The 25,931-nt window shown below is 29.6% G+C and overlaps 4 protein-coding genes across 5 annotated transcripts; 3 read left to right on the top strand and 1 right to left on the bottom strand.

Moving 5' to 3' along the window:
• The first annotated feature begins 309 nt into the window (after positions 1 to 309).
• Positions 310 to 2,365, top strand: LOC106381881 (casein kinase II subunit beta-1). 2 transcript variants are annotated; one of them, XM_013821822.3, is made up of 5 exons: positions 310 to 833; positions 1,112 to 1,324; positions 1,402 to 1,511; positions 1,602 to 1,767; positions 1,958 to 2,365. In XM_013821822.3, the coding sequence occupies exons 1-5, from the start codon at positions 623 to 625 to the stop codon at positions 2,086 to 2,088; spliced, it is 831 nt and encodes a 276-aa protein (XP_013677276.1). In that variant the 5' UTR covers positions 310 to 622; the 3' UTR covers positions 2,089 to 2,365. The 2 variants fall into 2 exon arrangements, with proteins under 2 accessions (XP_013677276.1, XP_013677277.1); XM_013821823.3 differs by having other exon boundaries at positions 421 to 833; positions 1,417 to 1,511.
• Positions 2,366 to 6,346: 3,981 nt separating this feature from the next.
• LOC111202679 (putative defensin-like protein 126) lies at positions 6,347 to 6,824 on the top strand. Its single transcript, XM_022695533.2, has 2 exons — positions 6,347 to 6,467; positions 6,566 to 6,824. The coding sequence occupies exons 1-2, from the start codon at positions 6,422 to 6,424 to the stop codon at positions 6,748 to 6,750; spliced, it is 231 nt and encodes a 76-aa protein (XP_022551254.1). The 5' UTR covers positions 6,347 to 6,421; the 3' UTR covers positions 6,751 to 6,824.
• A 13,971-nt stretch (positions 6,825 to 20,795) lies between these two features.
• LOC125581775 (probable serine/threonine-protein kinase PBL19) lies at positions 20,796 to 22,771 on the top strand. Its single transcript, XM_048747755.1, has 4 exons — positions 20,796 to 21,354; positions 21,462 to 21,713; positions 21,964 to 22,086; positions 22,231 to 22,771. The coding sequence occupies exons 1-4, from the start codon at positions 20,989 to 20,991 to the stop codon at positions 22,711 to 22,713; spliced, it is 1,224 nt and encodes a 407-aa protein (XP_048603712.1). The 5' UTR covers positions 20,796 to 20,988; the 3' UTR covers positions 22,714 to 22,771.
• Positions 22,772 to 23,078: 307 nt separating this feature from the next.
• Positions 23,079 to 24,393, bottom strand: BNAC08G08950D (FCS-Like Zinc finger 1). Its single transcript, XM_013819591.3, has 2 exons — positions 23,828 to 24,393; positions 23,079 to 23,683 (listed from the first exon to the last, which is right to left on the bottom strand). The coding sequence occupies exons 1-2, from the start codon at positions 24,376 to 24,378 to the stop codon at positions 23,491 to 23,493; spliced, it is 744 nt and encodes a 247-aa protein (XP_013675045.2). The 5' UTR covers positions 24,379 to 24,393; the 3' UTR covers positions 23,079 to 23,490.
• Positions 24,394 to 25,931: the final 1,538 nt, after the last annotated feature.

Here is a 25,931-nt window from a genome sequence, read left to right as displayed (position 1 = left end):
AGAATATATAGTGGAAGAGTAGAATGGTAAATTGATGGACTGATTCTTTAGAGAAAGTAACCGAATGATAGAAATTGAATATTCTTCTGGTAAAAGATAATTAGATGTTCTTGCCGAATTTGTTTTGTTCTTTACTTATGTCTTTTTTTTAAAAAAAATTGCAAAACGCAAAAACATATATGTGGGCCACGGTGAGTATTTTACGAGCGTCGTGTAAAGAACTGCCACGTGGTGAACCAGAAGATAATGGCTCGACTTGAACTCCATGTATCCACTTTCTCTCTGAGTGGCTGCCGATTCACCGCTCCACTTCCTCCCCCCTCGTCTCCAGGAATATATAATACTTTATTCCTCTATTTCCTATTTTACCCCTCTTTTAAAGAAGTATTTGTTTTCACGAATCTAACGGTTAAATTTGATAGAAAAAAATATTTCTCTGTACCAAACAGAGGACAACTTGCGAAACAGAAAAATACAACAAAGATTATAGAAAAGAAAGGAAGAAAGAAAAAGCTTTCATTTCAAAACCCTAGAGCTCAATTTTAACCTGGTGAAGTTGAACAATAGCTGCATCTGAAAGTTATATATATATAGAGAGAGATTCGTTAGAGATTTTAGAATCATGTATAGAGAGAGAGGCACGGTTGGTTCGAGACCGGAGGTTGCAGATCGCAAACGGATCAACCAAGCTTTTGAACGGCCTTCTTCTACGTCTCATCAAGTTAACGGAAAAGGAAAAGGAACCGTTACGGCGTCGGCGCACTCCGTGAAGCAACCGCATGACCATAGAGATTCGCGTTCTGCTTCTCTCTCCAAGAATAACGTTTCAGACGGTGAGCTTTCCCTTTCGTTTTTTGTCTCGGAGACTTAACTTAGAATAAGATATGTGTCTCCTGATCTGGGAATCAATGAATGTTATTATTTGGTAATCTAATTATGAATTAACCAAAACGCTTTTATATAATTGAATTAAACAAAACGCCTTTACATAACTGAATCAAACAAAACGCCTTATTGTTTATTGTAGAGATATTGGTTGTTTCACTTGTGTTCATTAGCTGTAACTGATGAAACTGTTTGTGTGCTTGTCCTGTTGCTTTACTGGTGGTAGATGAATCTGACACAGACAGTGAAGAAGAGTCAGATGTCAGTGGTTCAGGCACCTCATGGATATCTTGGTTCTGCAATCTTAGGGGGAACGAGTTCTTCTGTGAGGTTGATGATGATTACATCCAAGATGACTTCAACTTGTGTGGACTTAGCAGTGTAGTCCCGTACTACGAGTACGCTCTTGATTTGATTTTGGATGTTGAATCTTCTCATGGTAAGTTAAAATGCTTGGTCCCCCTTAGGTTTATGTTCTCTTGAATGTATGATTTGGGATTGGGTCGGTAACAACAGGAGAGATGTTTACAGAGGAACAGAATGAGTTGATCGAGTCAGCTGCTGAGATGCTTTATGGACTTATTCACGCTCGCTACATTTTGACAACCAAAGGGTTGGCTGCAATGGTAGTATAACAAGAACAAATCTTTTTGTACTCCATTTGCTTATTTTAAACATCTCATAAAAGATTCATGTATTGGTTTTTATCCTTACAGTTAGATAAATACAAAAACTATGACTTTGGAAGGTGTCCTAGAGTTTATTGCTGTGGACAACCTTGTCTTCCTGTTGGTCAATCGGATTTGCCTCGATCAAGCACGGTGAAGATATATTGCCCTAAATGCCAAGACATTTACTACCCCCGATCAAAGTATCAAGGCAGTATCCTTTTTTTTTTCCCCACACTTTCACTTCTTCAATCCTGATACAAATCTATAAATGCAGGTTCTGAAAACATACCGATATAGATGTCTGATGTTTGATTCTTGTGCATAAGCAATCATCTTTTTTGAGTTTGTGTATGTGCAGCAGTTGTTGATCTTTGTTGGGTTTTCCTTAAAATAATGAATAGACATTGATGGGGCTTACTTTGGGACAACGTTTCCACATCTGTTCTTGATGACTTATGGGAATCTCAAGCCACCAAAGGCAACACAGAACTATGTTCCAAGAGTTTTTGGTTTCAAATTACACAAGCCGTGAGGGAAATTTCAAGACAAAACAGGCAGGGGAGGGGAATGAAGATCATGGCTTTGGGACTGGAAAAGAGAAACAAGGAGCATTTTGTAATCACCAAAGGTGAAGCAGCAGCAAAGTTTCTGTTTTTTCATCAGGTATATACACATTAGAAGCAAGCCAAAAAAAAGAAATTGATGTTAAACTGGAACTTGTATTTTTCTACGTTTTGTAATTTGCTTATTTTGTTTTGTTATGTTTCTTCCCATTCAAATGATATCAGAGTTTAATCATATTTTAGATAGCGCAAATCTCCAAAATAGCACATATCTAAGTTTATGTCACAAAGATAGCTCTCGAAAACTAAAATGACCAAAATAGCATTTTATCTTTTGAAAAATTTATTTTTTTTTATTTTTCAAAATTTGAAATCTTATTTCAAAACCCCATTCCCCAACTCTAAACCCTAAACCCTAAATACTAAACCTCACCCATTAACTGTAAACCCTAAACCCCACCCCTAAACCCTAAACTCTAAATCCTAAATCATAAACCCTAAACCCTAAATCTTAAATTTCACTTTTTAACTTTAAACTCTAATGTCTAAACCATTGGAGTATAACTGTATATTTATCTTTTCTGATAAAAGATTAAGTGTTATTTTTGTCATTTTTATTTTTAGAGACTATTTATGACAAAAAAATTTTGAGTATATTGTTCTCTTTTTGCCAGCTTATCAGAAAATTCACGTTATCTTCGAGAGGATGTTTGGCAAGTCTAACACAGCTGGAATTGAAAATGAAAATACGTTTATTCTTTCTAGAAATACAATATTTGTGGAATATTTATTTTTTTTCAAACTCTTTTCTTGTGGGGTATATTATGATCCAAATGATTATGATCTTTTTTTATTTAAGATTAGGGACCAATTTGATTCTGCAATAGTTACTCGAAATAAGGTTACTCTTATCTTCCGATCAAGCAGGAAGACGACAATACAGACGGTCAAATTCTTTAAGCGTGTACTTTGTGAAAAAGGATTGAACATACTAGTAAAAGTAAGGGGAAAGAAGTAGGATGCATGAGCCTATTTTCCTATAAAAACTATCGTATAGTATTATTTTTCTATAAAAACTATCGTATAGTATTAAATGTCTTCCAAACTATTTATTTGTTTTAGCCAAAAAAAAAAACTATTTATTTGTTCTATATATCTCTGAAATAAAAATTTCAGACCTGTTTCTCCATAGGAAAAGAACAAATACTTATTTTTTCCTGAAATCAAAGTTCGAAACCTATATGCCCAAAAAATTGGATTACTTTGGTTTACTGTACATAGTAAAACAGAGACTAAATATATCTGATTGTAAACCAATAGAAGACAAGTTAGCCTATAAACCAAAATCGTTAAATTTCTCCTCTGCACATGTCTCTCAGTAAATTATATTTTATAAACAAGCAAGCAACATGGGGTTACCAATCTCACTTTATCATGCATCCTAAAACCATAGTCCACCCGGACTCATCAGCTTAAGCCCACGATTAGACGTAACATCTATAACAATTTGATGCAGCAGATGCAAATCAGTTGGTATAATGGTATTTGATGCAACATTTATCGGTTATATACAACATCTAGTTTCAAAACACATCAACAAAATTGAACCTTGACTTAAGTTCTCCCAAACAGATGTACCAGATATACTCTAGAGCTATAAAGATATGTATGTATGACGTCATACAATACAATGTTGATGTAAGTTTGTTTGACTGAAATATCATGAATGACATTTTACAATTCTCATAAAATTTATTGACATAATATGTGAATTTCATATTAAGTAAATGTCTTTTTTCACATTAACTAAATTTGGATCATGCAGGAAAAATACATATCAAGGAGATAAAGTAAATTATTATAAATTATAAATGGCAAAAGCAGTTAAAAACTACAAATCTATACTATTAAAGCAGGATCCTATTGTCCTTTTTACCTTAGCATGCTTTTTCTTTATTAACATTGCATATTTCATTAAGGACAATCAAATAATATTAATAACACATCTATATTGGACCATTTTTTTCGGATCCAGCCCACTGTCCACATCAGATCTCTCTTGGACCATTTGGGCCGATTAAGAAATCAGATCCAATTCTCACTTTTTTTTTCCTTTGGGCCATTGAGTCCAAGTTCAAATAATTTTTTTCAACCATTCTTATTTTTTTTCTTTTCTTAATATAATTTAAGCATTCATAAAAAAAAATTGATTTTTTCATTGAAAAGTATAAATCTTTATTAAAAGTATAAAATTATTTTTATTAAAAATATTAACCACATAATGAAATTAATTTATCAGAGTTATACCAACTTAATTCATTAAAAAAATAAAGTTTAATTTTTTAAACATAAATAGTCATTTAAAATGAAACACGATAAAGAAAGATAAAAAGTTTAAGTCTTTTAGAAAATAAAACACAAATATATGAAATATGACACTAAATATTTGTCAATTGAAAAAAAAAAGGAAAATAAATATGCGCTTTGAAAGCGCAGGTTTTCAATATATCTATACTATTAAATCAGGATCCTATTGTCATTTTTACCTTAACATGCCATTTTCTTTACTAACATTGCATGTTTTATTAAGGGCGATCAAGTAATATTAATAACACATCTATATTAGGTCATTTTTTGGATCCAGCCCACTGCCCACTTCAGATCTCTTGGGCCATTTGGGCCGATTAAGAAATCAGATTCAACTCTCACATTTTTTTTTTGGCCATTGAGTCCAAGTTCAAATAATTTTTTTTCAACCATTCTTAATTTTTTTTCTTCTTAATATAATTTAATCATTCATAAAAAAAATTGATTTTTTTCATTGAAAAGTATAAATCTTTATTAAAAATATATTTTTTTTTATTAAAAATATTAACCACATAATAAAATTAATTTATCAGAGTTATACCAACTTAATTTATTAAAAAAATACAGTTTAATTTTTTAAACATAAATAGTCATTTAAAATGAAATACGATAAAGAAAGATAAAAAGTTTAAGTCTTTATAAAATAAAACAGAAATATATGAAATATGACATTTACTAAATATTTATCAATTGAAAAAAATAAGAAAATAAGTCCGCGCTTTGAAAGCGCGGATCAAAATCTAGTTATATATTAAAACAATAAAGACTACACCAAAATATCAAAACAAAGATCTGAGATGTTGTAGAATCGACCGAAATGTTTATAGAATTTCGATAAGATACTGGTACTCAAGTTTTTTTTTGGAGAACCGGTAGGTTACGTTAATATTAAACTTTTGGTTGAACTTATCACCATGAAACTTTCTACTAGTGGCTGTAGGATCTTTAAAACGGTAATTGGTCATGAAAATTAGTTGATCGTACAACTCAATAAATACTCGTTCTCGGTTAAGAGTCCATTTAAAATTGTCTTCTCTCAATAGATTTACAAAATTTCAATCATTTACCTATATATTAACTATTTTAAAACATAAAAAAATTATTAACTACTTATCCGTGCTGATATTTATGTAGGAAGATTTATATATTCTTTCTTAGAAAATGTTGTGTTTTATTAGCGATTAGACATCATGCTTATAATTTTAAAATGACAAAATAGTATTAATGTGAGCTATATAGTTTGAGCTAATCATCGTACATTATTTATAAAATTAGATAAATATGTTTTAAGCTAAGTGTTCGTAACAAAACTATTTAGTGGCAAAAAAAAAAGAAAAAGAAACAGATCAACACCAACAAATATTAGCGGATGATATCTGCATGCAAATCTCTTGTTTTTTTCATAAAAAGACAAAAATATTGAACTGCAGATCTTACGCTTGAAATGTTTTTAAAAACAAAAGAACAAAACATTTTCCAGCCACTGTTCAGCCACTTTATGGCCATTATATACGCTTGTCTGAAAGAGATAGTCATTAAATCATTATAAAAAGTATTGTACATACAAGCATAATTTTGTGCCTGAATACTACAAAATTACATTTAATTTTGATGTTAATATATAATAATGATAAATAAATTTTTTATATTTAGATATCAAATTTTAGATGTATGCATATATTATATATGGCATATATCTTAGTTTTTTGACTTTTTCATAAGGTATATACATAACGAGAAACATATATCAACTTAACATATATGCATCTGAAGTTTGATGCACGCATATATTATATCATCATATATGATATATATTCCTTAGAATATCAGCTTGATAATATATATATATATATATATATAACTATGTGATACACATCATAAACACACACACACACACAGAGATATATATATTGAAAACTCCAATCATCATATAAAATGACTAAGTCCGTTTTTTGTGCTGTCTTTATCATCTTAATTCTAGGTTTGTTTGATGTTTAACCATCTTTACAGTAATCTATTGTATCTGCTGCAAAAAAAGAAAACTGATACTTATATGTTTTTAAATGATGTTTTTTACAGGATTTATGGCGAATGAGATTCAAGGACAGCTAGGAAAGCTGTGTAAAGAGCCTTTACCACAAACAGATTGTGGTGCCGGCTCATGTGGTGCTCTGTGCCGTCAATTAAAGCATGGAACCGGCCACTGCCTTCGGGGATCCGAAGGAAAATATGTGTGCTTCTGTTATTTTAAATGCCCTTCTTGAATTTTTGTTTCACTCTCTAAAATGGTATCTCACTTTAATGATAAAATGAAAAAAAAAGCATGCTTCTGTTTTTTTTTTGTAAAATCTTCTTGAATTTTTGTTTCACTCTCTAAAATGGTATCTCACTTTAAAGATAAAATAAAAAAAAATATGAGAAAGAGCAAAAGAGTATAATAAAAAGTATCTCATTTGAGAAATTACCAAGGTTTTTGTTTAAAATTTTAATTCTGTAGGTTTTATTATAAATGAATTAATATTATAAAATATTAATATTTTAGGAATAAAAATTATAATTGAAAAAACAATAGATATGCTGTAAAATGTATTTTTCCCTTGATTTATTAATTAGTCAGTTACTAGATGTTTCTCCGCGCATACGTACATAAATGTTTTATAATTATTTATTAATGCATGCATTACTAATTAAAAAAATATAATATAATTATTATTTCTGTTTTCATTTAAAAATGCTTACAAATTATAAATAAAATTGAAAATTTCTTGGTACACTATATTCATTACAGAGAAATAAATCTAAAAATCACTCAATATTTTTTTCAATTATATAAAATTAAGAATTATGTACCTTACCATGATTTAACAATTCATCAGTTATTGAGGGATATAATTAAAATAAAATAATCTAGTATGACTTTTATTTTCTTAAAATTACAATTAAAAACATGATTTAACAATTAATCAGTTATTGTGACATAAGTCTTACATTGATCAATAATCAATTCTCTTCTTTTTTTTTCAAGAAAGAATCAATTCTCTTCTTTCACACATATGCTTTAATTGATCAATATTATTAAAACTGAACTACATTTAGTACTTAACCTGATTTTTCTTAAATAATTATAATTCATGCTACTGTCTTAATAATAACTATCTATCTAAAACAGTGTTTTATTGGGAGTGATTGGTAGTTGCTGTAGGTGCTGTCCACAACCTTATTTATTTCTAAAGTACCAAATTCAGAGCAATCAAGCTTTAATTTTTTTTTTGAAACCACAGCTCTAGATATAACTTACAGCTGTACAAGTGTTCTGCAGAGCCAAATATCCAAAGCAATTTTTTAGTGTTTTCATAAAATTCTACAGCAATAAAATTTAAAGCCACAGCAAAAAATTTAAAGCCACAGCAAAAAATCTACAGATTTTTTTCGACTCAAAAATTTTAAAACTACAGCCATTATCAATCGGACCCATTATTTTTTTAAAGACGTAACCGTTTTTAACGTGACTTCCGCATGGTTCTCTTTCACTATGTTTAAAATAGATATTGATGTAGTAATTGATTCCAGAGCAAGGAACTTCTTTGTTGTGATGGTTCTCAATATACATTAACTCACTACACGTAATATATAGTTTACATAATATATTGACCAAAAACGAGTTATTAGTTTTCTGTGTACATTGACTCATTGACATTTTATTGTTTTCACATCCAAGATCAAGATCAAAATGGTTTATAAAAACCATTTTTGTTTATTTATTACACATAAAATAATTAAAAAACGTAAGTTTCAGTAGACAATCGGTTCGTTTATTGTTTCAGATAAAGTTACACAGATTTATTAATAAATCAAGCCTAATTATATATCAAAATATAAATTAACAAATTGTTCAAACAGCCTAAAATATGGAAAACCAATTTAAATTTCTAACATATTCCTAAAATTTAGATAATTGGCTAAGGAAACAAACAAATCAAATAATGTGTATATATATTAGGCGTGATTCACTCCTATACTACCTTCCTTTTTATAAATCTTTAGGAATATATATATTATATGATAATCCGCACCTTGCGTGAAGTGAAATGAATTTTAAAAATATGTTATAAACAATACATATTTTCTTATCAATAATTTTTTTTTTTACATTTGATTAGGGATTCACATTCTGATACCATTTGGCTCGGTTAGGTTCTATTCCGCTCGGATCTTTGTGGGTTCAAATCTTTGCAGGTTCGGTTTGAGTTTAAGTTCAGATAACCCATTTAGTTCAAAAAAAAATTAAAGTTCATATATACTTTAAATTTCTCAAAATATAAAAATAAAAATAATATATAACATATACATTTGAATAATGTGTGCCAAAATACTTAAACTTAACATAAAAGTTGGTTTAGTAATTTATAGTTGTTTTAAATAATTCAAAATATAAGAAAAAATATAAGAAAAATATAAAATATAAAATTATATGCTTAGTGTGATTGTTTAATTTCTTTTAATACTGTAAATAAAACAAAAAGTATGAAAAATAACAAAATTGTTATCAAATATTTATTATTTATAATCATTAATTTTGATATATATGTTAATCATATTAGGTAATTTCGTCGTTTTTATTTAACGAAAGAATAGTGAATATTCTTTTGTACACTACTAATTAATTTGATAGTTAGCTTAATAAAAAAAATATATGTTTAGATGAACCAACCTATTTCTTTAAAAATTATGAGAATCATTCTCATGATGTCACGTGACTACAAAAAAATATTATAATGCTTCATGATTAATTTATAGTAGATATATATGTATATATATATATCGATTTCATTTATATAATAAATGTCTATTTTCAACAATATCAACCATACAATCTCGCCATATCTAAATATTAAAAACGAAATTAATCAATATTATAACAAGTTTAATTTTGGTTATTGAAAAGGTTCGTAATTAGGAATATTGTGATCGATTTATTTAACCGCACAGGCATGCAGTTCAAATTCTAGTAATCAGTTACAGCCAGTGTTTTTAAAACCGGACCGACCCGATGGTTGGACCGAGTTCGACCTTGAACCGGTTATATAGCCGGGTTGGTCTAGTAATTGGTTCGACCATGAACCGGCCACATAGCCGGATTATATTTCAAAGTTATTAAACCAATAAAAACCACTTAAACTATCAAAAATCTATAAATCATCCATATAAACAAGAAACTAATTTATATTTATAATATTTTATGTTCAAAATTGATTTATATTTTAACTATGCATCATGTTTACTAATATTACTTTTATATTTACGTACTTAAAAAATATTAAACCATATTATTGAACCAGATTTGACCCGGTCGAACCATATTGAACCGTGACCCAAAATATTTCTGGTTCAGCTTCCGGTCCGGTTTTAAAAACACTGTACAGCACAAGTCTTCGGCTAATCGTCTTCGTCTTCCTTTTTAAAAGATAAGGCAGAGACCGTCACGCTCTTTCATCTTTGTCACTTGCCCATCTCCAAATTTTCCCTGGTTTTCTAGACAAAGAATCAGTGTGAATATTACTTGTTTTCCTTGCCCAAAGTTTCAAATTTTAGATGCTTGCATTATGACATAGGTATAGTTAAATGCGTGCATATCTATACTATTATTTATGAAGTGATTTTGCTTATTTGTCATTATTTAGATGATTTTATGTAATTTTGTTTATTTGTCATGTTTTAATTAGGTTTAAGCTGAGTAACTAATTTATTAATAGTTTTTTCTGAGTATATAATTTATTAATTTAAATAATATAACTATAAAAATTGTAACCAGGTATATAATTATTTTGATATTGCTTATGTGTAATGTTTTCCATGATTTTAGTTACTTTTGCTTATTTATCATATTTTAATTAGGTTATACAATAGTCATTAAATTATTATTAGTTTTATCTGAGTAATTACTTTATTAATTTAAATAATATAACTATAAACTTTGTAACTAAATATATAATTATTTTGATTTTGTTTATTTGTCACGTTCTCCATGATTTTACTTAATTTTGCTATTTTTCATGTTTTTATTAGGATTTAGCTAAGTCATTAATTTATTATTAGTTTTCTCTGAGTCATTAATTTATTAATTAAAATAATATAACTATTTCAAAATTTATAATTAGATATATAATTTTTGTAACTTTGACGAGTTAGAACCAATTTTTATTATTCTGTTTTAAAATCATATTTGTTACTGGTAATTTTAAATTATATTTGTTACCGGACGTGGAACATAGTCTATCTTTTTTTTGAAACACACATATCATTAATTAAAAGATGGGTTAGTTAGGAGCATTAACAGAATCCTCAACTGCCAATGGTTCAAATACAAGCTGAGCATTTTTTGCTAAACAACCAGCAATCATGTTCTTCTCCCTAGGAATCAAGCCAAAAGAAACATAGTCAAATTCCGAAACAATAGAGAGGATATCCGACGCTACGCAATGGAACTCTGCAACTTAAATCTCAGCTTTTAAGAACTTAATAAGGTGGGCAAAATCAGACTCGAAACGCACAAATCGCATCCCCAAGCTTCGACATGTTAGGGCAGCTTCCCTAAGCGCCAGTCCCTCTGCCATTAAGGGAGATCCCACAAAGTCAAGGCGCTTTTGAAAGGACCTGTTTTGTGGGGAAGTCAGAAGAGTCCATCCTAGCCCTGCAGAGGTTGATGACGACATCCATGTCGCATCCGACCTTATAATTGTAGCTCCACTCGGAGCAAATGATAATATAGTTTAATGATAATATAGATAATGCATAAGTGATATTTATCTTAGTCTATGTTGTGTTATAGTTATAGTAGTATGTAAATGCTATTACAAAGAATTATGATGCCGACTTTATCTTAATATCCATCTTAAAAATGTATTATAATTATTTGCCAACTCTATGCTACGATAGTATATATTCTCATCATATGTTTGATGGGAATACACACAAAACTTACAAAACTTCATTTTTAAATAATATGATACACTTTCAAATGTTGTCTTTTTGAAAAAAGAACCCCATTTCACTTTTTCTTATTAGAGTTATTGAGTCGGGTAAAAATTACTATAAAATCAGAGTAAAGGTGTTGATACTTTAGAATCATGAAAAAGTCAAATTTGTTTCAATTGAATTGGTATTGATGCCGTTGTAAATATATTAATTTATTTCATCTTTGATTCACATTAATTATATGATTTGGTGTTAGTCACTTATTTAAAATTTAATTTGTAGGAACTACGACTCATGCTTCTATTGAAAAATGTTCATTTGGTGACTTGTTTTTTGGTAATTTTTTTTATACGTTATCTCAACGAGATTCTTTTATTCTGCATAATTTCACTTTCGGTGATTATACCATAAAATATAAAAAGACTCCTAAGCTTTTTAAGATAAATTTTTATATAACAACCAAAATCATACCTTCTAATGATTTTCCAAAAGAGTCAACAAACAACGATTTCAAAGAATTTAAAGAAATATAGGGACGTCAATATGAAAATGAATTTTTAGTCGATATATTTTCTATATCATATTTTATTTTTATTGATGTGTCTTATATATGATATGTTTGTTCACGAGTTTTTTCTTTCTATTGTTTTGTGTTTTAGATATCATGGCGAAGTTGTGAATGTTGAACTTTTGAAATATTTCATTGCAGAGTTTAATTTAATTAATATTGTTATATTTTTATGACATGACACCAATTTAAAATTTTAATATAACATGTACATTGAGTCTTTGTATGCAAACCAGGTATCGGATTTATTTAAACCGATCATGAAAATCACGGTGATATGTATTATTGAGTTTTATTCAAGTTCTCTTCATAGTTCTATGTGGCCAAGAACATATACTAATAAAATAGAGATATTTTTTTCAAATTGAGTGTGTTTGCACTTAAACCAGATTTTTTTTTAAAAATTAGACTCTTTAATATTAAAAGAAACTCATTTAAATTGAGATTCAATTTCTAAATAGAAGAAGCATGTATAAACAATAAGAAAAAAAAATCACACAATAAACAATTGAGATTTGGTTAAAAAGACAGAAAAAACACAATAAATAATTTTTATATCTAATTAAATACAATAGCATAAATATAAAATAATATTAAACTAAAATTATTAAAATATATACCGTAGTCTATTGGTTAAGGTTTAAATGCTTATACACCCAGGCCTGGGGTTCGAATTTCAAACTAAGCAATTTTTTTGCAAATTACAGGAAATCTAGGTTTTAAAAAAAAAACATCACGAGAAACATATAGCAACTTAATAAATCTTCATTTGAAGTCTGATAATATACGTATGAAGCATATATGTCTGAAACATATAACAACTTAATAAATCTTTAAAATGTAGATTTATTAAGTTGGTATATGTTTCTCGTGATGTTTTAAGTCTTATAGTATTAATAAGACTTAAAACATCACGAGATGTCTAAATATATGTTTCTCGTAACTTAATAATTATAGCAACTTAATAAATCTGCATTTAAAGTATGATAATATACGTATGAAGCATATATGTCTGAAACATATAGCAACTTTAAATGCAGATTTATTAAGTTGCTATATGTTTCTCGTGATGTTTTTTTTTAAAACTTAGATTTCGTGTAATTTGCAAAAAATTGGTCAAGAATCAATCACTCTTAAACAAATTCAATCTTGACCAATGTTAAGACTTATGTCATACGATTCAGATTTATTAAGTTGTTATTAAGTTGCTATATGTTTCTCGTGATGTTCTCGTGATGTTTTAATAATATTAGATGAAATAAGTATGAATCGTATGGAAGACTTTAAATGCAGATTTATTAAGTTGCTATACTTATTAAGTTACTTATGTCATACCAATGTAAGACTTATGTCATACGATTCATACGTATGACATAAGTCTTACATTGGTCAAGAATCAATCACTCTTCTTTCACACGTATACGTCTATTTCCCGTTATGCGATTTCTTCGTCTTCCATTGTGAAAGATAAGGAAGAGACCATCACGCTCTTTGACACTTTCCCATCTACAATTTTTCTCGAGAAATTATCAATGTGAATGTTCCACTTGTTTTTCCTTACACAAAGTTTCAATCTTTATTCTCTCTCCTCTCCTTGAGACATGAACTGTATGTTCTTGTTCAAATCCAAGAACCCAGAAGAAAAGGAAAAGACAGAAGAAAAGCACAAAACTCAACTCCAGAACTGAGGAACAAGAGCCAAACGCCGTCGTTTAATCTCCACAGGCCGAGATCTTTGCCTTCTCAGCGAAGTATCAGAGACTTGGATACAGAGAGAGAACAGAGTCTTAGAACATTAAACAGGCCGAGATCTTTGCCTTCTCAGCGAAGTATCAGAGACTTGGATACAGAGAGAACAGAGTCTTAGAACATGTTTAATGGGGTTATCAGTAAGAGGTTTTTAACGGAATATAAGAAACAGTTTCTTAATTTTCAATTAAAAAAGCTAAGAATCGGTTTTTTAAATAAGATATTTAAGAGGTGATTCTTAGTTTTTTTAGCTAAAAGCTAAAAGACGATTTCTTATATTCCGCTAAGAACTTTCGTGCTCGGAGGGTTTTCACTTACGTGCATGCCACCTGTTTTTCAATGCTCTTCTTTAATGTTTGTTTTACTCTGGTTTTCTTGACAAAGAATCATGTGAATATTTAACTTGTTTTCCTTACACAAAGTTTCAATCTTTCTTCTCTCCTTACAACATGAATTTTGTCTGTTCTTGTTTATATCCAAGACGACAGAAAAAAAGGAAAAGTATCAGAGACTTGTATACTCTACTCAGTCCTGTTCACCACATCCAACATCGTGGCAGCCTCGAGCTCACCATACATATGTGTCTGGTCCTTGCTACACACCTTCTTAGATCCTCGATTCTGGTGAATTTTACCATGTCACATCCGACCTGAGTTTCTGACAATACAATCACCATTTTAAGGGAATGAGGTGATTAATCATGACATGTGATAACACACACTAGTCTTGGATAATGTTCTTTATTCGCAGTAAATTGTGAAAGAATATAATATTTGTTACACAAACCCATGTCTAGAGCATCACCAACCCGAGACTTTATTTTAAAGAGAGTAAAACTTCAAAATTCTGGTTAATTATTTCAACCATGAATCTTCGAAAAAATCTTTAAAAGTTTATTTATTTACATTATAGTTTTTGATATTAACAAAAGTTACAAATAAAGATAAAAACTTTACAAATATATATAAAACATACATTTAATATAAGGCAATTCTCTCAAATAGTCATTTTTAAGTTTTTATCACAAAAATAGTTCCCAAAAAATAAAATGATCAAAGTAACATTTTTTTATTTAGAAACTTTTAATATTTATTTTTTATTTTTTGATATTTGAAACTCCATCCCCAAAACCTACTCCTTAATTCTAAACCGTAAGTCTAGATTAGTTAACTCAAGGGATATAAATACATCTTTTACCCTTTAATAAAATTTCTTTTTGTCATTTTGCTTTTTAAGAGATATTTTTGAGAAAATAAACTAAAAATGCTATCCAAAGAAACTTCTCTTTAATATATTATACAGCACACACAGTATTATAATATTATATAACAAAAGATGATATAAATTTCATGTATAATAAAACAACACACATACACATAAATTTTAGAAAATTACATATAAAATACCAAATTCTCAAGCATTGTTCCTGTAATACTCTCATACAAGGATAAGACCTGCGCCTTGCGCATGGTGAATTTATATAAAAATTATTTAAAAAATGTTGTATAGAAAAATACAATTTATATTCTTGATCGAATTAATATTTTTGGCCCTTAAACAATTTTTAAAATTTTTTTTTGTTAATCACATAATTAGTTTATTGATGAACTGATCCCAATTTTTAAAATATTTCAGGTCAAAAAATCACTTATTGCATAAGAACCTAACGTTTAGGCCGAAGAATCTCACTCATGCCTACTATTTGGTTACAATGAAACTATGTCAGCTCGGTTTTATATCATGATTTATCAATTTTAAAAGTTAATTATGATTATGAAAAGTTTACGTTCACGTGCCAATCCTATCTATCTTCACATTTTTGTGTCGTTATTCATTTTGGTTATTGTGTGATATAAATATTAATTTTTGAGATTATTCTCATCTTTCGTTATTTTGTTTTGGCATAAAATTTAGAAATTTTTTAAGATTTAAATAATATTAAATAGATACATACTTAGGTTAAGATCCGTGCCTTGTGCAGAATAAATATTTTATATTTATTATTTATTTTATGTTCTTCTACATATTATGAAATAATTAAATAATAATTATATATTAAATAACTAAGAAATAAATTACTATTATGTAATAAATTGGCGTGCACATATAAATCAAACGACCGCTCTTGTTTATTCGCAATCATTTTAGGGTAAATAAATCAAAACAATCAATCTTATCTATCGTATATGATATATAATTAAATTAAAATGATATTAACATAGATATATAGTATAATTTTAATATGGATATTTATTAAATGAGGTTTGTACTCATATGATTTTATGATTATTTGCATATTTGTGTAACAAAATTTTAAACCAACGATTTTTTTTAATGTGGAATGTTTAGTGGTTTTAATAATTTATAATCATTTTAAAAAACAATGAAGATTTCAAAATTAAAATATTAACTTTTCAATATATTTTCAATGCGTATATCAAAATGGAAGTATGTATTTTCATATGATGTATAATTTAATTTAAACGATATAATATATATATATATATATATATATATATATATATATTAACATAAACAACTATTAAAATAAAAATATTTATTCATATGATTTTATAATCATTGTATCTTATTATAGAAAAAAAAATTAAACCATGATCACAAAAGTTTATGTGAGACTTTTAATAGTTTTAGTAATTTATACTCGTTTTGAAAAAAATCCAAATACAACATATACAAAAAATCTAATTTTTTATTATATGATTAATGTAATTGTGTAATTTATTTTAATAATAAATAATTTTTAAAAATGATATAAAGTATACAGATTGTAACAAATATTTGTTATTTTAAAATCATTAATTGTCTTATATATCTTAATCACATTAGGTAATTCCGTAATGTTTTACTTAAGAAAAAAATATATAATAATTTTAATTTGATAAATGAATGGTATATAATGGACATACTATATAATATAACATTCCTTAACAATTTAATTTTGGACTAAAAAAATTCCAATTGATTCTCAAACCGCCACGTAAGCAAAATTAACATTCCAATTACGTGACAACTCAAAATGACATTTTTTTAATTATCACAAATTACATGTTATAATTTTTTTAATGTTTCTCTATTAATATATAGGGGATGTACTCAATCAACGCATTCCGAAGTGATAAATGAGCTTCCTTAATTTTAATTTGTAGATTACGAGCTAGAAATTATTGAAATCGAGTATGTTCATTACCGCAATTTGTAAGATATGTAATATTTAAATGTTTATGTAATTTGCTTTAATTTGTGCTAAGTTTGTAAAAGGTAATTTTTATTTTTTGTGGACTTTATTTTATGTATTTTTATATTGTGTGAACTTTATTTTAATGTTATGTAATATTTATCTTATTTTAATTTATTTTGGTGTATTTAAGTTATTATAAATTAAGTTTAGCATATGTATTTATGAAAAGAAATAACTATAAGGACCAAACAGAAAATAAAAGATAGTTTTGAGTTTGTGAATAGAAACCTCAAATTTGAGGTTTCACTATTCACAACTTCAAAATTTGAGAATTTGAAGTTGGGTTGGAATGACACAAAACCTTAAAATTCGAGGATTTAAGGTTGGATTGGAGATGCTCTTAGGTAGGGGTGGGCTTTCGGGTTTGGATCGCGTATTTCAGTATAGAAGCATAAAACCCGTTCGGGTATTTTTACACTTCAGGTTGGGTTCATGTACTTTTAGTTTAGATTCGAGTATTTTGGATATAACCGAAAAAACCAAAGTATTTGATAAAAAAAAAATTAAAGCCACATAATTCTTGCAAAAAAAAAAAACTGTTACTTCTCTTGCTTTCGTTACGTAACAGATCGAAAGTAACAAGGGAAGCTCCATGGATGGAAACTACCCCTCTGTAAACGACTAGATGGTTCGAGGTAGCTCTGGTTGTTACAGTGATGGTGGTTATCGTTGATGACAACAACAACTAATGTCTCCAAAAATCTTTACATGGATCGTGAGAATAACAATATTTTAGAAAATAAGATCTTGTAGGTAGAAAAGATGAGAGATGGGAGATTTAGATAGATGGTGCCTTAATCTCTCACGTTTAAGAAAGAGTACATATATATATATATATATGCACACGTTTAAGTTAGGGAAAATAATGATTTTGTATTGGTTTTATATAATATTAATTAAACTAAAATCGGTTTAGAGAAACCATTCATTACATATTGGATGAAAGATGTATATTTGGGTTAAAGTATACATATGTTTGGATGACTTTGGGTATTATTTCGGGTTTGGATATATCCAATCGGATTCGGGTATCCAAACCTGTTCAATATAAAACATGTTTGGGTATTTTGCTACTTCAGTTTGGATTCAGGTTCAGGTTTTTCGGGTCGGGTTCGGATTCGGGTTCGAGTATCGGATAAAATGCCCAGCCCTATTCTTAGATGTATCCATTAAGAGCATCTCCAATGGAGAGTTCTACCCGTTGGAATAAAAAAAATTGGATTGAATTTTTCATAAAATTATGAACCCAACACAATTACATATGCATATATAATATATATATATATATGTGTGTTTACGATTTCAATGGATACAACTTTCCATTGGAAATGCTCTTGTGATCCATCTTTGGTCTTTTCAAGTGAGGGAGCTGAGCACGTGGGCGCTCATCAAAACATGACAATTTTTTCTTGTGCATCCAAAACATGACAATTAAGATCAAATTAGATTTTGATCCGCGCTTTTCAAAGCGCGGGATTATTTTTTTAAAAAAATTCTACAAATTTTTTAATTATAAGACTTTTTTAATTATAAGATTATGTGTTTTTATATATGATAACTATATACATTTAAAATTTATTGATTGTTTATGTTATAATTATAGATATTAGATATGCTATTAAAAAAATATATTTATATTTATGAAGTTATTTTTAAAGAAGTTAATTTTTTAGAAAAAATATTGTATTAATTTTAATTTATTCTAAAGTATTATATTTATATACTAAAGATATTTTCTCATTACATAATTTAATATTTTTTCCACATTTTATTTTTAATGATAATATTTTATTAAATTATTTAGATGCATATGTTTGTTCCAATTATATAAAAACACTACTATATAAGTTGAAAAATGAAAGATATTTCTCATTACATATTTTAATATTATTCTTTGCAGATTTTTTTTTTCTTTGCAGATTTTAACTTTTAGTGATTATTTATTTACTTATTTACTTAGATGCATATATTTGTTTCAACCATATAAAACTCAACTATAAAAATTGTAAAAAGAAAATTTTATGATTTTGTTATTTCTCAGAATTAGGAAAATACACTACAAAAAAACACATCAATTCATTTATATCTCATAAATAAATTATATTAGTTTAATTTATTTATTACCCGCAAAATTAAGTATACTTCATATGATTAGAAATATCTAATTATTCAAAACAAAAAAAAATCTGGTCGAAAAAAAAATTATTATGGGTATGATAAAGTTTTACCGAAAGTAAATGCTAATAGTTAATTAGCATTTATAGTTTTGTTTTGGTCTGTAAAGAAAATTTATTTGTTACCATAAATATAAGATATCTAAGGGCAGAATCCTAAATTTTTAAAATAAGATATAGTATAGATTTTAGATGCACTCATTATGACATAGATACACTTAGATTCATGCATATATTAGATATATTGCATATATTCTTAGTTTTTGAATTTTTCATAATACATTAACGAGAAAGATATCCAATCTATTAATTTAGAGTCCTATTTTTTATCTACCATACAAAAGTCTATGTTAGACCATTAATTAGAAACTAAACTAATTATCCTAAATTTATGCATATATGATATTTTCTAACATAAACATTATATACATCTAAACAATAACATTCTTAAACAAAAAGCCAAATACATTTCCATTATGCAATTATTTTGTTTATCATATTTAGTCTAGACCAAACTTTATATATATTTAAGCAACTAATTTCGAAATTGAATAGTATATCCCAATTCTTTTTGAAATTATCATAAAATTATATACGTAAAAATTGATATTAAATATATATCTTTATAACTTATTTTATATTATAAATGTTATTTAAAAAAAAACATATATACGCACGTATGTGCTGGTTCAAATCTAGTAGCAACTTAAATATGCATTTAAAGTCTGATACATTCAGATATCGCACCATCATATATGGTATGTATTGATTTCCTAAAGATATACATAAATGGAAAATATGAGCTTGATGATATATAAATATGTGTGTACATATGATGTACTACACTACGCTCATTCTTTTTATATTTTGAGAACTCCGGTTATCATATAAAAATGACTAAATCCATTTTTTGTGCTGTCTTTATCATCCTTACTCTAGGTTTGTTTGATGTTTTACCAACTTTTAAAATACTGTACTGTTTCCGCTGCCAAAACAAATGGTACTTATATGTTTTTAAATTGTAATTTTTGACAGGGCTGATGGCGAATGAGATTCAAGGAGACATGTGTGGAGAGGTTTTACCACAAGTAGATTGTGGTGCTGGTTCATGTGGCGCTCTGTGCCGTCAACTAAAGCACGGAACTCCTCACTGCGTTCGGGCATCTGATGGAAAATTAGCATGCTACTGTGTTTATCCTTGCCCTTCTTGAATTTTTGTTTCACTATCTAAAACTTTAGGTATCTCACTTTTGAGATAAATACAAAATTGAAAAACACGATAAGAAATAATAAAGTATCTCTCAAAATTTGTTAGAAATTCCAGTAATATATGTTGTTTTATAAATGATTAAATTATTTAAAGATAACCATTAAAAAAAAAATTGATACTTTAAGGATGAAAAACTTTAACTGAGAGTTCTCCAATAAATATGTTGTAAAATACAGTTTTTGATTAATAATTTATTGAGGAATATAAGAAGAAAAAAACTAAGTTGATATGAGTCTTGAAAATTACAGTACGAGTCCCTACACTTACTACATAGTCGGAAATTGTCCTACATTGATCAATAATCAATCACTCTCCTTTCACACGTATACGTCTATTTCCCGTTACGCCATTTCTTCGTCTTCCTTTTGTAAAAGATAAGGAAGATACCGTCACGCTCTTTGACACTTTCCCATCTACAATTTTTCTCTTCAAAGAATAGTATAAATGTTCCCCTTGTTTTTCCTTACACAAAGTTTCAATCTTTATTCTCTCTCCTTTCCTTGAGACATGAACTGTCTGTTCTTGCTCAAATCCAAAAAACCCGAACCCAGAAACCAACAAAAAGACAGAAGAAAAGCACAAAACTCAGCTCCAGGACAGAGGAACAAGAGTGAAACGCCGTCGTTTAATCTCCAAAGGCCGAGATCTTTGCCTTCTGGGCGAAGTATCAGAGACTTGGATAGGGAGAGAGAACAGAGTCTTAGGGTTTTCACGTACGAAGAACTCAGTGAAGCCACTTGTGGGTTTAGCAGAAGGCTTAAGATCGGTCATGGTGGATTCGGTAATGTTTATAAAGGAAAGATTCCCACGACCGGAGATTCTGATCCTCCACTTGTCGTCGCCATCAAGAAACTCAATCCACAAGGTTTACAGGTAACTGAATTGAGAGATTGTTTGTTTTTTTTTAAATGTAAAGTCTGAAACTTTCCTATGAGTTTTGATGTTTTCTCTTTCTTCTGTGTTGTAGTGGTGTGTGTTAGGGTCACAAGCAATGGCTAGCAGAAGTTGAGTTTCTAGGGGTAGTGAATCATCAGAACGTTGTGAAGCTATTAGGTTATTGCTCCGAAGATGGGGAGAACGGGATGGAGAGGCTTTTGGTTTATGAGTACATGTCTAATCGAAGCTTAGAGGAACATCTCTTCACGCGTGGAGCTTGCACATTACCATGGAAACAAAGGCTTGAGATCATGCTTGGTGCAGCTGAAGGATTGGCTTATCTACATGAAGTCAAGGTACAATCTTTAAACCCTAAAACAAAAACCCACTCACTCGAGGAAACCTGGTTTAAGACGGATACTTTTGATTGTTCTTGGTAATTTAGGACAGGCACAATGTGAACACATACACACATGAATAGTAGTTTAGGAATGAGACAGTTTTATGAACCATTGGGAAAGAAAATGTTTGGTGGATTCTCAAATATTCATTGTCTGGTTTTAAGTTTAGTTTGTGATTCATTGTGTGGTATAATTGGTTGGGCAGGTGATATACCGTGACTTCAAATCCTCTAATGTGCTTTTAAATGATGAATTTTGTCCGAAATTATCGGACTTTGGGCTTGTAAGAGAAGGACCTCAGGGCGACAATACTCACGTCACAACTGCAGTAAGTATTGAACACTTCTTTTATCTTCTTGGGTTAATTGTGGCGTGCATTTGGTTAGGTTTGGTTATGGTTTTTACATAGTTTTAGATGATGAATGGTTTGATAGTTTCTTCTTCTTGATTTTTTTCTTGGTTCTCTTTGTAGAAAGTTGGAACACAGGGCTATGCAGCTCCTGAATACGTGCAAACAGGCCATTTGCGGTTAAAGAGCGATGTATATAGCTTCGGTGTTGTGCTTTACGAGATCATAACTGGACGCCGAACCATTGAGAGGAACAAGCCACCCGCTGAACGGAGACTATTGGAATGGGTCAAAGAGTATCCTCCTGACTGTCGACGCTTCAGCATGATCGTTGACCCGCGGCTACGTAATAACTATCCATCTGCTGGAACGAGGAGTTTGGCTAAACTGGCTGATCTTTGCCTCAAAAAGAACGATAAAGAGCGGCCCACGATGGAGATTGTAGTGGAAAGATTAAAGAAGATTATCGAAGAGTGCGATAGTGGAGATTCTTATATAGCCGCGAGTAAAGAAAGTAGTCAGGTAAGATGCAATAGTAGAGCCGCAGGACCTGTGGAGGGGAGTTTGAGAGGAGGTGTTAGTGTTAGTGTTAGTGTTAGAGAATGATTTTTGAGTTCGGAATATTTTTTGCATAGTGAATATTATACAAATAAGTTTTTTTTCATCGAATATTATACAAATAAGTTAGTAAATGCAAATCATGAAGTAAAATGAATACTAGAGAAAATGAAGGAAAATGAATATATATGGAAATGATTTGCTACAAGTTATGTCTCATCTAACTTTTGTTTCCATGAACAATTAGTAAGGTAAGAATCGCTACACTTTTCAAATGATGGTTGTATTGAAATTCATTTGAATACTTGCGTAGTAACGTTGGTAATATAGCTCTTGTCACTACAGCAAAGAAAACTGATACTATCACTCAATCTAATATCAAAACACAAAGCATGGTTTGCCAGAACATAGAATAAAGTGTATAAATTTTAATACCTTGTATATATATTTTCATGGTTGAACATGTAATACTGTCACATATGTATTTGTTTTCTTACCCAAAAGATACACGAGAAGATTACTCAAGCATGCCCCATGGACTTTATAACTCACACAGGCATTTACATTTCTCTCTTCTCATGTACTCCCAAAACTTTCAAGTTAAACAAAAAAATAAAACTAATGAAGAAGCTGATGGATCTTTAGCTTTCCCAGAAACTTCAAGCTAAAGCAAAGCGGACTTGAGATTTAGAAAAAAAGATAAAAGAGAATCCCAAAACCAGATTCGACACACAATCTCACTTCTTCTTTTGTTTTTGTCTTTTTGTGTTCCTTTTTATTATTATTATAATTATAATTCCCAAACTCGTCATCAGATTCAGAATCTCAAGCAGCAGCAATAGTTCCGTTGTGACATGAATAACCACGAGATCTAGTTGGAGAAGAAGAAGAGCTTCTCTGTTCTTTTCTCCTCATTGCCGAGTTCACAGAATAAGACAGATTCTGTTTCTTCTCTTTTGCTTCATCTCTCTCTATCTGTTCTTGTCTACACTCTTCACTGCAAAAGGGCGTGTCTCCTCTGCAGTTACACACACATAAACAAAATCAAAACTTTTAATCAGACCCGTGAATCATTTGCATGGCTAATGAGAAAAAATCAATTCTTTTCAATTAAAAGGCGAAAATCTTAGATGAGATCTGATGCATAGATCTAAATGTTTACCTGTACATGTAGATGTCTCTGTTGTCACCGAGTGGTTTCTTACAGAGGAAACACGAATCCAAGAAATGAGGCTGTCGATTATCGAATCTGAAATCATGGAATCTTCCAGAAACGGCGGATCTCGGAGAGGAAACAGAGTATTGATGGTGATAATAACTTGGATGGTTGTAGTTGTTGTAATAGGAGTTCGTGTTTTTGCTGAAACTGTTCATCCTGACGTAAGAGAAAGGACTTGGAACGCTGCCGTTTTGTGAGTTTACCCTGTTACCAGAAAACCCAGCTTCCATCTCCGATAAAGAAGAAGCCAACTCATCTTCTTCTTCGATGAAATAAGGCTTCCTCTCTGAAACCTCCATGTTTCTGATTTTGAGAGAGAGAGAGAGAGAAAAGAGGTTTTGTGGGTGGAGAATTTGGAAGGAAAGTGTAAGTGCGAGGGCTTTTATAGCAAATAAAAGATACTTTTGTTTCTCTGGGTGTTTAATATAGAGGAAGTAAGAAATTACGGGGCCAGTTTTGAGAAATAGAGAATCTGTGAGTAGAAAAACTTTCATTGTAGTATAGTTCTGATTTCTAAATGTATAAAAAATAGTTCTAGAAATAGTTTTATTGACGCAAATAATAAATTGAGGCGTTAGAAAATATTTTTGTCGTGACTTATTAGTTTTAGAGGAACTTTCGAGAGAGCTTGGTTAAAAGTAAAATTCCCTTTCCACATTTTGCTTTTTAATTCAATTATTACTTTGCCTTTTCCCGATGGAACAGTTATAATATTAGTATTCGTTTTTCCAGTAAATTCATATAGAATTTTTGAAGGATAAATTAAATAGCTAAATTATAGAACATGTTTAGGTGAATAATTTCGCAAATTAAAGCCAAGTTAAAACCTTGTAATTAATTAAAAGCAAGTGATTGCATAATTTGGTTAAATGTATAAAATAGCATATAGTTACATATATTGATGTTTATGTGTATTTGTTTTTATGATAATTTTATAATGCTAATTAAAAACGATTTGCACATAAATTCTACAAAAATTCCGTAATTTGCATGCATGAAAAAAACACAGGCTCAAGTGTGAAACTCAGCTCCTGACCATGCGAAATGACGGTAATAACCTTATGTCTTGTTTTCTTTTCTTATGGAACCTAAGAGATTCGTAATGATAATCTTGAATAAAGTTCTCTCTCACACAATTTTCATTCTCTCTTTTTTTTTTTTTTTTTTTTTTTTTGTTCAAACGGTAACTTTATTAGAAAAAACTTGACCAGAGTTTAAGGTCCAAAGGGCTTGTTTAGCCACTGAATCGGCCCGAACATTTGCCGATCGTGGGATGAAAGAAAACAAAATAGACTTAAATGAAAAGGATAGGAGGTAGATATCAATTAATGCTCCATAGATCTCGAGCTTCATCTCCTTCTTGTTGATCGTATTAGCGAGGATCTGAGAGTCTGTGAGTATCGAGATGTCGTCTAAACCGCGAGCAAGGGCAGAGTTCATGGATTTTATAACAGCCAAAGTTTCTGCCATGAGGGGCGAGGAGACCGAAGTCGTACTTTAAGTTGTTGTATCCCAGTCAGAATTTTGTGGAAAGGTAAATAACGGTCGATATTTCCTGTATCCCAGTCAGAACTACCAGGCAATAGTAAATCTGATACTTTAAGTTGTTGTAGGGCCTCTGGTACTGGACCTATTGGTCTCAGTTGTTCACAATGGGAAAGCCATGGTTATGGCCAGACGTTTATTGCCTCTCCTGATCACAGCATCCATCCCAGTTGACAATACTTCCCGAGGAGACATCTTGCGAGGAGACACTCCGGGTTCTTTAAAATACGCCAGCTCAACTTCGCTAGCAACGCATCTTTAAAGCTTAATCAACCTTGTCTTTTTGGTCTTGCCATTTCTTCTTTATATATCCAAATCTCAACCTTTTTTTTGTAAATTTCAAAAAAAAAATTCTCAGTTTGATTTAAGAACTTTTATCTTTCCACAACTTGTTCATGTTCGAGGTGAAAAAACAAGTTTCTTTGTCTTTGGTCACATGCATGAAAACATATTAGTTTTGAATTTGATTATATGGTGGCGCATAGACATGTCTTTGGAAGAA

Source organism: Brassica napus, chromosome C2, assembly GCF_020379485.1.
Source record: "Brassica napus cultivar Da-Ae chromosome C2, Da-Ae, whole genome shotgun sequence".
NCBI lineage: Eukaryota > Viridiplantae > Streptophyta > Magnoliopsida > Brassicales > Brassicaceae > Brassica > Brassica napus.
Note: the sequence above shows the minus strand (reverse complement) of the source record. Positions and strands in the feature narration are given on the sequence as shown.

Bases quoted from the DNA above. Each gene is read 5' to 3' on its own strand.
- LOC106381881 (XM_013821822.3), top strand. From the start codon at position 623: ATGTATAGAGAGAGAGGCACGGTTGGTTCGAGACCGGAGGTTGCAGAT. The intron at 1,512-1,601 runs GTAGTATAACAA...TTATCCTTACAG, and splicing joins CCAAAGGGTTGGCTGCAATG to TTAGATAAATACAAAAACTA. The intron at 1,768-1,957 runs GTATCCTTTTTT...AATAATGAATAG, and splicing joins CCGATCAAAGTATCAAGGCA to ACATTGATGGGGCTTACTTT.
- LOC111202679 (XM_022695533.2), top strand. From the start codon at position 6,422: ATGACTAAGTCCGTTTTTTGTGCTGTCTTTATCATCTTAATTCTAG. The intron at 6,468-6,565 runs GTTTGTTTGATG...TGTTTTTTACAG, and splicing joins CTTTATCATCTTAATTCTAG to GATTTATGGCGAATGAGATT.
- LOC125581775 (XM_048747755.1), top strand. From the start codon at position 20,989: ATGAACTGTCTGTTCTTGCTCAAATCCAAAAAACCCGAACCCAGAAAC. The intron at 21,714-21,963 runs GTACAATCTTTA...TTGGTTGGGCAG, and splicing joins CTTATCTACATGAAGTCAAG to GTGATATACCGTGACTTCAA. The intron at 22,087-22,230 runs GTAAGTATTGAA...TTCTCTTTGTAG, and splicing joins ATACTCACGTCACAACTGCA to AAAGTTGGAACACAGGGCTA.
- BNAC08G08950D (XM_013819591.3), bottom strand. From the start codon at position 24,378: ATGAAAGTTTTTCTACTCACAGATTCTCTATTTCTCAAAACTGGCCCC. The intron at 23,684-23,827 runs GTAAACATTTAG...GTGTAACTGCAG, and splicing joins AGAGACATCTACATGTACAG to AGGAGACACGCCCTTTTGCA.